The sequence below is a fragment of the Neofelis nebulosa genome, chromosome 10, assembly GCF_028018385.1.
Source record: "Neofelis nebulosa isolate mNeoNeb1 chromosome 10, mNeoNeb1.pri, whole genome shotgun sequence".
In the NCBI taxonomy this organism is placed as follows: domain Eukaryota; kingdom Metazoa; phylum Chordata; class Mammalia; order Carnivora; family Felidae; genus Neofelis; species Neofelis nebulosa.
The window spans coordinates 57883254-57897597 of NC_080791.1; the positions used below are offsets into that span (position 1 = coordinate 57883254).

Genomic DNA, 14344 nt, shown 5'->3' on the forward strand with positions numbered 1-14344 from the left:
TGTCATTTCTGTGTTTGGATTTTGAATGTAAATGAAGGGCCTTAAAGCCTTCACCTTGCCTCCTTACAGTCCCCTCATTCAAATTTACCCTTATATGCTGTTATTCTCCTAGGAAGGAGGAAAATAAAACCATTTTACTTTAAGAGAGAATAAATGACTGAGTGTCCCACACTGGAGACCTGATCTTGTAAGAATTAACACCAGCACAGTACTCAATGTTTTACATTTCTTAACTCTAGTAGAGGCAATGAAGAAAATGGCTGAGAGCTTGGACTCTAGAGCCAGGATACTTGAATTTGACTCTCAGTTCTATAACTTAATAAACATGTGACCACTTAAAATGTTTACTTTCTATGTACCCCAGTTTTTTTATCTATATAATGGGAATAATAATAAAACCTATGTGTGAGGTTATAAAGTCTAAATGAGCTAATACATGTATAGTAATTAGAAAGTACCAGGCACATAAGTAGTGTATAAGTTACCTAATATTATTTTTAATCCTTGTAACAACTTAGGAGGTATAAGTATCATATGCCCCATTTGAGGAAGCTATAGCCTAGATCAGCCTTGCTCAAAGTCACACAGAATGTATATGGCAGAGCTGATAACTGATCATCTGACTTTTAAGTCTCGGGCTTTTTGCAGTTCTACTTTTTTCTCTCAATCCAGTATTTTCCATCATCCCACAAAGTATGGAGTTGATGGGAGAAGTCATTCTTCACTGGGGAATATTTATGAACTGAGCCTTGAAAAGACAGTTTAAATAGCAGAAAGGATACTGGAAACACTTCAGATATAGGGAATAGCTCAAGCAAAGACCCAAAGATAGGTCCTGCTTATACCTGTATAATGGGAGGCTTCCAGCACATTCTTTCCGGCACCCTAAAGTCAGTCATTCTACTGTGTTCCACTTCAGGGATCCCCTTGACAGAGCGGAAAGTATTGATACCCAGTTGCTGTGTATCCTTTGCAACAGCTGATGTGCCATCTCCTGTCTTCACCCACGTGGTTGAAAACACAGATTCCCCCATCTGGAATTTTCAACAGCAGTCAAGGTTTGTATTTTATGATATTCCATCAGTCTTTTAGAATTGGCTTTTTGTTTCAAGAGACACAAAAATATTGAGCGGACTGGGAAAATGATTTTCTTATCAAGCAGTTATTTAATTCTGGTGCTTATGAATTCACAGCTAGTAATGGTTTAAAGATTTTACTGCAGTGGTTTTTTTTTTACTCTTTTTGAGCTCTTTTGAGCTCAGTACCACTAAAAAATTATTCAGTGAAGACCTCTTATATGCCCCGCTTTGTTCTAGGGACTGGGAATGAAAGATAGTTAAGACAGTCCCTGCTATTGAGGTATTCGTGGTCTACCTGGGAAAATAGACAATAGAATGTGACAAGTGCTGTAAAGGTAGTAAAAAAGAATTCTTGTGCATCTCAGAAAGATTATTTAGGCCAACACAGAAGTTCAAGGAAGGCTTCTTAAATAAGATAATTCAACTGAGTATTGAAGAATATACACAATTTATAGAGGTGAAGAAGGCAGAGCAAACTAACCTCAGTAAAGACTACAGATTATATATTCTTGAAAAAGATTTCTGGTGCAGTAGAAAGAGCCTGGGCTTTGCACCAAGAGAGACATGGCATCCAGCCCCATCTCTGTCATGTATTAGTTGTGTGGACAAATTACATTATATCTCTGAGCCTCAGACTCCTCATCTGTAAACTGGGGTTAATTTTTACAGAGTTATTGTGAGGTCCAAATTAGATGACATTTAGGAAAATTACCTCATGGTACATAGCAGGCACTCAACAAATGTTAGATCTCCTTTGGAAGACTCAAAAGAATTAAAAGTGGAGTCCTGTCAGTCATGTTGGAGTGTGGCTCAGAGGTAAGGGGCTGACATACAGGCCTGATGCTGCAGTGCAAGGCACATCCTCCCTTTTCTTCTGTCACCTGTGTCATCATCATTAAAAGTGTGAGTTCTCGGGGTGCCTGGGTGGCTCAGTCAGTTAAGCATCTGACTTTGGCTCAGGTCATGATCTCACAGTTCATGAGTTTGAGCCCCGCATCGGGCTCTGTCCTGACAGCTCGGAGCCTGGAGCCTGCTTCGGATTCTGTGTCTCCCTCTCTCTGCTTCTCCCCCACTCATGCTCTCTCGCTCTCTCTCTCTCAGAAATAAACATTAAAAAAAATTTTTTTTTAAGTGTGAGTTCTAGTATAACTACTGTTAACTATTGTCTTTATAAAGTTTCTTTCTTATTCACCAACAGTACAACAGTAGCTACACCACATGGTGTCTGATCTGCTATTTTCTCACAGTATTTACATACCTAGCTGAGCCTCAGCACTTGCTCACATGTTTAGTGTTTTGAAATTTAAGAGGCTGGCCTGAGTCAGGTGCTAAAACTACAGCGACAACTCAGTACTATCTATGGTGAGCTACCGGAAATTACAGAAATTCTGGCCTTAATGGTCAGGTACTTCATCCAAAATATCAAATCTGCCTTAAAAGGCAGGAAGCCAGAGGGCTAAGCTTCTAAGTGAAGGTGATTTATTCATTCAGAAATTAACTTTATGGACTTGATGAAGTGACATTGACAGTTTCCTAATTTCATCCCCTCACTTTATTTTTTGTTAATCTTTTTTTTAAGTTTATTTATTTTGTGTGTGTGTGTGTGTGTGTGTGTGTGTGTGTGTGTGTGTGACAGAGAAAGAGCATGAGTTAGGGAGTGGCAGAGAGAGAGGGAGAGAGAGAATCCCAAGCAGGCTCTGCACTCTCAGCAAAGAGCTCAACACAGGGCTGGAACCCACAAACTATGAAATCATGACCTGAGCCGAAATCAAGAGGCGGTCACTTAACCGACTGAGTCACCCAGGCGCCCCCATCACCTCACTTTAAAGTTAAGACTGTGGACCAGGGAGGTTACATAGTCTGTTGGAAGCAGAGGAAAGATGAGAAGAAAAATGAGTAATGATGCTGTTTAGAATTGCTTTCTCACAAAATTGTTTCACTTGATGCTGCTAGGAACCTCATAGGTAGAAAATAATTATCCAATTTAACAGGTAAGAAAACCAGGGCTCAAAAAGTCTGCATTTCCAGGGCCACTCAAGTGATAATAGTAGAGCTAGAATTCAGAGATGTGTATTTTGACCATGAGCTAGACTTCAGATTTTTGACACAGTATTTCACTTTATCACAACGTCTCTCATTGGTGTTAAACTGGGCTCTCTTCAGTTCCCCAACGGTGTCTAGGGAAGGATAGTAAGTCTCTTGGTTTTCCCTGGATCTCCTGGAACAATGGTACCTGTTTTTGAATTTTCCAAATATTTGTAATTTAAAACTATGTAAGTCACTTCACATAAAATGTATTAGAGATACTCACTGAATTCCACATCAACTTCTTTACCTTGTATGAAAATTGGGCACTTTCCTATTTTGGTGCTTTGCCTGTGGACAATTTGGCTTTGGAGTCAAGCAAACTAGGCTTTAAGTCCCAGCCCTGCCACTCACCAACTCACATGTGACCATGAACAAAACACTTGACCTCTCTTAGCCCATCTGTATCATCTGTAAAGCAGGGATAATAATTCCATGTCTAGGTTTTTGTGCAGATTACATGTATATGAGACACTAGGCACCATGCCTGGCCCAGGGTAGGCACTCAGTAGATGTTCTTTTCCCCTCTTCCTCCCTTCGCACCATTCCCCTTTCCACATCGCATAAAAAGAATCCCTACCTGCTCCAATAAACTGGCCATTACCTCTTGAGGAACTCCCTTTCCACACCCCCTCTTGTCCTGAGAAACTGAGTCTGAATGTGGCAGATATCATCAGGCAGGAAAGTACTGCATCTGGGAAGCTTGATTTCAAGTCTTGGCAAGTTACTTCTCTCTGAGCTTCTATCCCTCATTTTAACTGTGAAGATAAAAATATATCCTATAAGATGACTATGAAAATGTTAGGAAAGTGCTTTGCAAACTATAAGATATTCTTCAAATCTAAGTTTCATACTGCAGAAGTTAATTCCTACACAGTTAATTTATGGTGGTTGTTTTTCTTAATAGGCTATCAAAAGAGTTTCTTTTGGACCCACAACAAACTCTGGTCTTCAAAGTTTGGCATAAAGGAGGTATGAACTCTATTCTGTGAATATCTATCTGGTTGTGAAAATTAGCTCACATCCTGTTGACAATTCCAAATCCCTTTCTTTTTTTAACCAAGTGAACCCATGGCACTTATGATATAGGGAATACATGTATATGTTAGAGGGAATCTCACAGAATGCCACATTATTCTCCTATGGAAGTTAAGTCCTTAGAAGCCATATCATTTTATTTGACTGCCTGCTTAGTGCAGAAGTCCAAGTACATTTAATCTTTCCAGTTGTATCTCAACAGTCACAGTGTATAGCCTGCCATACACAAGTGATTTCTCCCCCTTTGTATGATGTTACACCTTCTGTTGACTCTGGCTTATTAACCAAGACCCTAGCATTTTTAAGCAGTACACAAGACTAGAATCTTGTTCTAAGAACCTCCCCAGGATGGAGGTGCTAACATCATGGTCCTTGAACCTCGTTTTAGTCAGCTACCATTATTAAGAGGCATAATTCAACAACATTAAGAGCATAGACTCTGAAGCCACACTCTTGGGATTCAAATACCAGTTCTACCCCTTACAAGGTAGTATGACCTTGGGTGAATGACTTAATTTCTCTATGCTCAGTTTCTTTATTTATAAAATAGTACCTACCTCAGGGGAAGAATTAAATGAGTTCCTGATACTTAGTAAAACCTTCTCAGTTTTTATTGTTCTTATTAGTGAATGGTAGTATGCTGAGAGCTTTCCAAAGATCTAAAAGCAGGTAAAAATATAATTAGTTAAATGTTACAAATGTAACAGCTGAAGCCCAAGAAAGTTTAGGGCTTGACTAAGGTCATATGCCTATTAATTGGTGGAGCCAGGATTTGAACCCAGTTCTGACTGGCTGTACAGCCTTCACCTTTTGTACTTCACCATGCTAGTAAGATTGGATGGGAAAAGTGAGCAGATGAGGACATCCAGTTATGTCACAGTTTCTATGCTTAGAAAATTTTGTCTTAACTAAATCCCTCCTATAAATCTAGCTCTTTAACATTCTTGCTAGGGCCTTTTACACATTTTTTTACACTACTTGCCAGTGGTAAGTTTGAGAGCTAACCCCAGAGCCTAATAAAGACCTGAGAGTAGTCAATGTGTAAAAGAAATGGACTTACCTGTCTCTCCTCCTGTCCTTTGGTTTGGAAATGATGCTGTGAATCTGGTTTCAATGATTTATCCCATGCTCCTGCCTTAGATTCACTTATCATGTCCCCAACCCCTACCTAACCTCATAAATGTAGCAGGAACTGATTATAAATGCATTTTCTCTGAACCAACACAAGGAACTCCTGGTATATTTAACTAGGCTCCACCTCCTCCCTGGCTTTCTATTCTTTTCTTTCTCTGAAGTACTCCAGAGATGGTCAAGCAGACTGTGGTTTGCCTCGATTCAGCACTTACTGTAGTGAGAAGAAAAGAGTAAGTTTTGGTCTTATGCAGACCTAGATTCAAATCTTGGCTCTGCTATTTACGAGCTACATGACCTAAGGTAAAACACTTTATGTCTTTGAGCCTTTGTTTCCTTATTAATAAAATAAGGATAATAGTACCTGCCCTACAGGATTTTTATGAGGAATAGAGATAATATTTATAAAGTATTTGGCACATGGGGCACGTGGGTGGCTCAGTCAGTTAAGCATCCGACTCTTGGTTTCGGCTCAGGTCATGGTTCGTGGATTCAAACCCCACATGGGACTCTGTGCAGAGAGTGCAGAGCCTGCTTGGGATTCTCTCTCTCTCTCTCTCTCTCTCTCTCTCTCTCTCTCTCTCTCCGTCCCTCCCCCACTTGCTCTCTATCCTCCTCTCTCAAAATAAATAAGTTAACATTTAAAAAAGTAAAGTATTTGGCACATAATTGGTGCTTAATACATGGAGCTATTTTTATTACACCTACTATGCTTCAGGTACTGTGCTAGGGCTATTCAGTATAGAGAAGAACAAAATACATTTCCCTATCTTTTGGGACCTCCAGAGAATCCCGTAAAACCCTATTGTAAATGGAGGGAAAATGCCTAGACCCAACGAAGCACACTTATTTAGCTCTGTCTCTCAATGTAGGTAGATGCCTCTCTTCCCTTAACTCCATCCTTTCCACATAGCCTCAGCTATGTAAAAGGTACTCAAACCTGGCCAAGCTGTGTTCAGTCAACATTTGAGTTCCTACTCTGTGCCAGGCACTATGCTAAGTGCTAGGGATTCAAAGATAAAATAAGGCATACATGGTCTCTGTCCTCATGGATAGTATGATTAGGCAAATATATGGTTCTCCGGTAGGGGATATCTAACTCAGACAGGATGTCAGAGAAGGCTTCCTAGAACACACTTCAGCTGAGAAACGAAGGGCATGAAATAGTATAGTCAGAGGGAACAGCAAATAGAAAAGTCTGGAGTAAAGAACGAGTATGAAGGAAGTTTGAGATCATTAGAACACAAAACTACAAAGAAAGAATGATGGGTTGTCCCACTCATTCTGATAATTAAACTGAGCTCTTCAAAGCTATTGTTTTTCTCAGTGATCACCTTAGCCTGATTTCTTCTCAGGTATGTTTAGATGTAGTGCTTTCATTAGCCATAACCCTAAAGTTACAATCTATCAAGAACAGGTTATACTTGGATAACCAAACAAAGCAAGATTAGTTTTCATTGCAAAGCTTTAAAAAAAATCTTTGGAGTGCAAATTAATGGTTCTAGCCAATATTCTTCACTCCCGTTGGGTAGGAATTACTTGACTCCTACTCTGGGGAACACAACTTCGAACGTTCTAGAGCCTAAGACTTCAACTCGGAAGTTGAAGGGGTCTTAAATCTGGTTCATTACTTCTCATTGTATATATGAGACTTGAGGTTTAGGGAATTAAAGTAATGTGTTTTCAGTCAAAGCCATACTCAGATTAGCTATTGTAATGCACCTCCTCTCTGTTCCACTCTATGTTGGCCAGGTCATTTGTGTTCTCAGTGGATGTTTAGCAACTTCCTCATGATGTAGGAAGATTTACACCAGGAATGGAGAGTGTAGGGAACATAAAGCAAGTGACATTTGGTCTCAGGTTTCAGGTGGGCCCCAGTCCAAAGAAAAGTAAGCTGTCTAAACAAACATTAGACAATGTGTGATGAGCTCAGTGTCACCAGCAGTGTGCACAAGAAACTTGGAAACTCATGACCACTCGTCTTAAAAATTTACATTCCTTGATTTATTTAGCAAATTGAAAACTGAGAATTGTGTCCTATGTTTGGTAGAATCAGCCTTTAATATTCACTATAGGGAGTGGAGCCTATACAAACAAAGAACTTATGGAGTGATGGGGGCCTGTTTGTCCCCAGATACTTTCATGTCAGAAATGAGGAACAAGAAGCAATGAGTCAGAAAACAAGAGTCATTGCATGGTTGCTTGTCTGTCCAAGAAAGGGTCTTCATACTCATTACGGGCAGCCCCCTTATAAGCTTGAACCCAAGCTCTTATTTTTGTACTGACTACTGGTTTTCTAGGGGGTTGGCTTTCTTTTGTGATTTTTGTCAATTTTGTTTTTAATTAAATATAATACATGTGTATGTTATAGAGAATTTGGAAAATACAGACAAGTATAAATGAGAAAATGTAGATATGTAAATCCCTCATAATTCCAAAGGTGATGGTCTTTCAGATGATTTTTTTCAAGACCCACGTCCTGAGGAAAATTACTGAGACATGATAACGTAGGGAAAAGAACAAGTGTTTCTTATGTTTAAGGGTTGTTTTCCAATTGCCTATATCAAAAGGACAGAACTCAACTCTACTAGCTTTTCCCTGCCGTACAAAAAGGGAAATCATAATAGTGAAAGCAGGTTGTGGTTCCCAGTCTTTCTCATCCTCATTATCTGTCTTCTCTTTTGATTTTGGAATCACTAAACTACCCCCCACCACCGCCCAGTCCTCTGTATCAGCTATTCTCTGTGCAACCTCTAATGTCAGTGGCAAGACATGCCCAGTCACACTGCTCAGCTCTTCTCTCTTCCCCCACAGATGAGGAGAGGGTGATTGGCTTTGCCTCAGTGGACCTCTCCCCGCTTCTTTCTGGCTTCCAGTTTGTCTGTGGCTGGTACAACATCACAGACTTCAGTGGAGAGTGCCAGGGGCAGATAAAAGTTGCTGTCTCCCCTCTGGAAAGTTTAATGCACTTCAAAGAAGAAAGACAATCAAGGCGTGGGATGGAGACCCCAGGGTCACGGGTACGTATCCTAATTCAAATTCTTAACCAGTAAGGGTTCTACTGAGAAAATCTGTAAGAAGATCCTTTACATGTGTTTGGTACTTTCCAGCTTGCAGAACACATTATGTATTTGTGTCTCATGATGATCTCATGACCTTTTTAGGGTGATAAAAATTTCACAGTGGTGTACATAGTGGAATTATGTAGCAGTGATGGATTCACAACTTTGAATATACTGAAAACCACTGAACTGAACAGTTTCAAAGGGTGAATTTTACAATACATTAATTATATCTCAATTAAAAAAAATTTTTTAGTTGACACACAATGTTACATTAGTTTCAGGTATACAACATAATGACTTGACAAGTTTATATATAATGCCTTGTTCACCACAAGTGCAGCCACCATCTGTCACAATACAATGTTGTTACAATACCATTGACTATATTCTCTATGTTGTGCCTTTTATTCCCGTGACTTATTCATTCTATGACTGGTAGCCTGTATCTCCCACTCCCCTTCACCCATTTTGCCCTCTCCCTCCCCTCTAACAACCATCAGTTTGTTCTCTGTTCCATGTTCTCACAAATGGCCGTATCTCAATTTTTAAATAAAATTATTTGCAGCGTGGAGTTCGAAACCATATTGACTGAAGTTTTCAAAAATTCTATTACATTAAAATCATTAGTCTATCTTATATTAAAAAAAAAAAACAGAAAGAGGGGAATCAACAATAGCAAATACAAAGAACTCTTTTAGGGAGTTTAACTGTAAAAGAAAGAATTTTCAGACTGTCCCAGATGGAGGAACTCTATCAAAGCAAAGATTGTAGGGTTGTTTTTTTTTTTTTTTACCTCTTTTATCATGGATGTCTGGCCCAGGATCTGGCAGAGTGTGCATCAGTAAATATTGAATATGAATGAATGCATGAGAAAGTGACAGAGTTAAACAGTTCGTGTATAAGAAGGTCTTTTCTTCACACCTACCCTGATAGTCATGAGACAAGAAATACGACAGCCAGATCAGCCTCACATGTAAAATACAATGATATCAAAAAAAAAAAAAAAAAAAAAAAAAAATACAATGATATCCAGCCAGGAGTTCACAAACTAGCTGGGGGAGCAGGAACATAAAAACAGATAAAGTAACTAAAAAGCAATCTGATAGCATAGTGTGTAAAATGGGGATAATAATAGTACCTACCTTATAAGATTATTGTGAAGCTTAAATGAGAAAATGCATGTAAATTGCTTAGTACAGCCTTCAACATTGAAAATGCTCAGTAAATTATATTTATCTACATACAGTAAATTTTACAAATTTATTTATACTGCTTCGTTCCAAAAGAATTTGTGGTGACAAGTGTACCATTTTTCTCATTGATTCTACAGATCCCAATACACAGCCCCTTTTCCTTCCCTGCTTCTGGTATGTATGCTGCATTCCCTGGCTGTGTTGCAAGATGGACCCCAGAACAACCTGCTCACACCTCATCAAGGGGACTTGATTTCTCTTCTCCTACGAGGTGAGTGAATTTTTGATGGGAAGAAATAGAGTCAGAGAGTTGGAAGCATGCTAACTGGCTTGTCATTTCTCTTTCCTTTATTTCTTTTCTTTTCTTTCTTTCTTTCTTAATTTATATAATTTTTGAGAGAGAGAAAGTATGACCAGGGGAGGGGCAGAGAGAGAGAAAATCCCAAGCAGCACTATCAGCACGGAGCCCGACATGGGGCTAGAACCCATGAACTGTGAGATCATGACCTCAGCCAAAGTTAGATGCTTAACTGACTGAGCCACCCAGGCGCCCCTCTCTTTCCTTTATTAGAGGAAGAAAGAAGAAACCAGAAATTATCTAGATTAGGCAAATCTACAGAGTCAGAAACTAGAGACAGGGAAAGAGCTTTGTTGATCTTCTGTCACAATCCCTAGGAATTCCAGGATCCAATGAAAACAAATTTTTTATAAGATAGGAACTAGAATATTTACTGCTATCAAAAGGTAGCTTCAGTGGAAAGGATACTTTTCTTTTTTCCTCAGAGGCCTTTAACCTTTATCCCTAAAATCAGTCATCAGCTGTGTGAGGTCTTTCCCTTTCCAAACCTAGGAACCAAATTATTTTATAAAAAGCAACTGGCCCATCCAATTGCTTTGCAAAGCCAACCATGGACATGCATATGGATATTGGGGCTAGAGCACATTCCATTCTCTTAAAGGACGAGGTCTAGGAATAACATTGCTGCTTTCTACCCCACTCCCTTCCTGGCCTTAGTGGCATTTGTCATCCCCCTGCCTCCACCAGTCTTTCCTGTGTCTGTCTCCCTACTTCAGGGATAAGACAAGGGATCTTCCCTTAAAATAGCCATTCCTACAGTAGCAGTTATGAGTAGATCCTTTATTCCAGAAAGATACTCTCTAACACCAAAGCCCATTTCAGTGCTGTGTAGCTCTCTCTACCTGCTTACCACATGAAGAGTGCCTCTGCCCTCTATATAAAGGGATCCCATGTGTCTGTCAAATCCTAAATCACAGGCTTAAATAATTTTTCTGTTATCTATTTTATGGGTGTTACTTTGACCATAACCACATGAGACATGGATAGGATAAGGGTACTGGTATTAGGATAGAATATAGATCAATGATGAGGACACTATTTAGTAATTGTAAAAGCTAAGTCTAGTGGTTTTGCTTTTCGTCCACAAAAAAACATCCCTGTTCCCATCTCAAAAGGACTATATCAAAATGACATATTCTGATCCAGCCAGCCATCTAAAGCTAACCAAATTGTGGTATATTCATACAAAGAAATACTACTAAGAAATTTTTCAAAAGGCAATACTGATACACAACAAAATGAATCTCAAAATATGTTGAGAAGCTAGTACATTGTATCTGATTCCATTTATATAAAATTCTAGAAAACACATACTAATCTATAGCAACAGAAAGCAAATCAGTAGTTATTTAGGGACAAGAAAGGATGACTAGAGCAAGAAAGAGGGAAGAATTATAAAGGACAGGAGGAAAGTTTTAAGGGTGATGGATATGTTCATAATCTTTATGTTGTAATGGTTTCCTTAGAAGTACACATATGTCGGGCGCCTGGGTGGCGCAGTCGGTTAAGCGTCCTACTTCAGCCAGGTCACGATCTCGCGGTCCGTGAGTTCGAGCCCCGCGTCAGGCTCTGGGCTGATGGCTCGGAGCCTGGAGCCTGTTTCCGATTCTGTGTCTCCCTCTCTCTCTGCCTCTCCCCCGTTCATGCTCTGTCTCTCTCTGTCCAAAAATAAATAAAAAACGTTGAAAAAAAAAAAATTAAAAAATAAATAAATAAATAAAAAAGAAGTACACATATGTCAAAACTCAATATTGTGGCATGAAAGTATGCTATAATTGAACCAAATAACCAGTTTTGATACTTCTCCAATAAAGGGTTGTTATTTGGTCAATAGTTTTTCAGTCATGATAAAAAATTATACCCAAAAAAATTACCTCATATTGTATACTTTAAATATGTGACATTCATTATATACCAGTTATACCTTAGTAAAGCAGTTTTCAAACATTTCCACTTCAGAACCCTTTATACTCTTAAAAATTAGTGATAACCTCAAAGAGGTTTATTTAGGTAAATTATATCTATCCATTTTTACCATATTAGAAATTTCAACCAACATTTTTATTTTTTTTTTAGTTTATTTATTTATTTTGAGAGAGAGACAGCACGAGTAGGGGAGCGCAGAGAGAAAGGGAGAGAGAGAATCCCAACATGGCGCTAGTACCCACAAAGCCATGAGATCATGACCTGAGCCAAAACCAAGAGTCAGATGCCTAACCAACTGAGCTACCCAGGTGCCCACAACCCACATTTTTTATTCTAATATACAAAATCAGTTGTTTATATGAGGCACCTGGGTGGCTCAGTCGGTTGAGCATCTGACTTCAGCTTAGGTCATGATCTCGCGGTTCATGAGTTCAAGCTCCACATCGAGTTGGAGCCTGCTTTGGATTCTGTGTCTCCCTCTCTCTCTGTCCCTCCCCGCTCTCACTCTGTCTCTCTGTCTCTGTCTCTCAAAAAAATAAATAAATAACCATTAAAAAAATAATTTAAAAAAATCAGTTGTATATCTTTACATCAACAATGAATAACCCAAAATGAAATTGAGAAAACAATTCCATTTACAATAGCATCAAAAAGAATAAAATACTTAAAAATAAACTTAACAAAAAAAGTGTGGGGGAACCTGCGTGGCTCAGTCAGTTAAGTGTCTGACTTCAGCTCAGGTCATGATTTCATGGTTTGTGGGTTCAAGCCCCGTGTTGGGCTCTGTGCTGACAGCTCAGAGCCTGGAGCCTGCTTTGGATTCTGTGTCTCCCTCCCTTTCTGCCCCTCCCCGACTCGCTCTCTCTCTCTCTCTCTCTCTCTCAAAAATAAATAAAGATTTAAAAAAATTTTTTAAAGTGCAAAACTTACTCTCTGAAAACTACAAAACATTACTGAAAGAAATTAAAGAAGATCTAAATAAATGGAAGGATATCCCATGTTCACAGATTAGAAGACTTAATATTGTTAAGATGGCAGTATTCCCCAAATTGATCTATAGATTCAACACACTCCCTATCATAATCCCTTTTGGATTTTTCATAGAAATGGGCAAGCTAGTCCTAAAATGCATATGGAAGCTCAAGGGACACAGAGGAGGCAAAACAGTCTTGAAAAAGAACGAATTCCTAATTTCAAAGCTTAACACAAAGTTACTGTAAACAGTACAGTGTGCTACTGGTATAAGGATAGAAATCTAAATCAGTAGAATATATTGGCAGTCCAGAATAAACCCATGTGCCAAAGATGCCAAGATGTTAAAGATGCCAAGATAGTTTAATGAGGAAAGAATAGTCTTCAGAAAATGATACTATATATCCACATGCAAAGGATTGAAGTTGGACCCCTTCTTCACACTGTATATAAAAATTAACTCCAAAAGGATCATATATCTAAATGTAAGAGCTAAAACTATAAAACTCTTAGAAGAAAACATAGGAGGAAATCTTCATGACCTTAGATTAGGCAATGATTCCTCACATAAGACACCAAAAGCAGAAGCAACAAAAGAAAAAGTACACTGGATTCATCAAAATTAGAAACTTTCATGCTACAAATGATGCCATCAAGAAAATGAAAGGGCCACCAACAGCATGGGAGAAAATAATTGTAAAACATAGATATGATAAGGGACTTACTTGTACCAGAATATATAAAGAATTCCTACAACTCAATAATAAATGGCAAGTAACCCAAGTAAAAATGGACAAATGGTCTGAATTGACATATGTCCAAAGAACATATACAAAGGGTCAGTAAACACATGAAAAGATGGTTAACATCATTAGCCATCAGGAAAATATAATTGAACCATAATGAGATACCACTTCATACCCACTGCAATGACTGTAATCAAAAAGACAAATATTACAAATGTTGGCGGGGATGTGGAGAAATTGGAACCCTCATACATGGTAGGTGGGATTTTAAAATGGTGCAGCTGCTTTGGAAAACGGTCTGGCACTTCCTTTTAAAAGGTTTAAACATAGAGTAACCGTATGATCCAATAATTCCACTTCCAAGTATATACCCAAGAGAATAAATCATATGTTCATACAAAAACTTGTACGTGTTTGTAGTAGCATTATTCCTAGTAACTAAAAAATACAAACAAAATGTCCATCATCTGATGAGTAGATGAATAAAATGTGATATCTCTATATAATGGAAAATTACTCAGCCATGAGAAGGAATGAATTACTGATACATGCTACAGCATGGGTGAAGCTTAAAAACATGCTAAATGTGGGGCACCTGGGTGGCTCAGTCAGTTGAGTGTCTGACTTCTTTGGCTCAGGTCACGATCTCATGGTTTGTGAGTTTGAGCCCCACATCAGGCTCTGTGCTGACAGCTCAGAGCCTGGAGCCTGCTTCGGATTCTGTCTCCCTCTCTTTCTGCCTCTCCCCCAA

At 38.8% G+C, this 14344-nt stretch overlaps 1 protein-coding gene and 1 long non-coding RNA gene across 12 annotated transcripts in view; one reads left to right on the forward strand and one right to left on the reverse strand.

The window, feature by feature from the left end:
* Nucleotides 1-14344, forward strand: part of C2CD3 (C2 domain containing 3 centriole elongation regulator) — a 144567-nt gene that overhangs the window by 94697 nt on the left and 35526 nt on the right. For all 11 annotated transcript variants that reach the window (XM_058687784.1, XM_058687791.1, XM_058687786.1 and 8 more), the window contains 4 exons: nt 920-1058; nt 4072-4136; nt 8148-8353; nt 9729-9862. In XM_058687784.1, coding sequence (XP_058543767.1) covers nt 920-1058; nt 4072-4136; nt 8148-8353; nt 9729-9862 — 544 coding nt within the window. The remainder of the gene's footprint in view (nt 1-919; nt 1059-4071; nt 4137-8147; nt 8354-9728; nt 9863-14344) is intronic.
* Nucleotides 1-14344, reverse strand: part of LOC131487274 (uncharacterized) — a 33779-nt gene that overhangs the window by 911 nt on the left and 18524 nt on the right. The window contains exons 3-5 of the long non-coding RNA XR_009249693.1: nt 4760-4861; nt 3745-3922; nt 846-1034 (exon numbers count right to left, since the gene is read on the reverse strand). This is a non-coding gene — a long non-coding RNA (uncharacterized LOC131487274). The remainder of the gene's footprint in view (nt 1-845; nt 1035-3744; nt 3923-4759; nt 4862-14344) is intronic.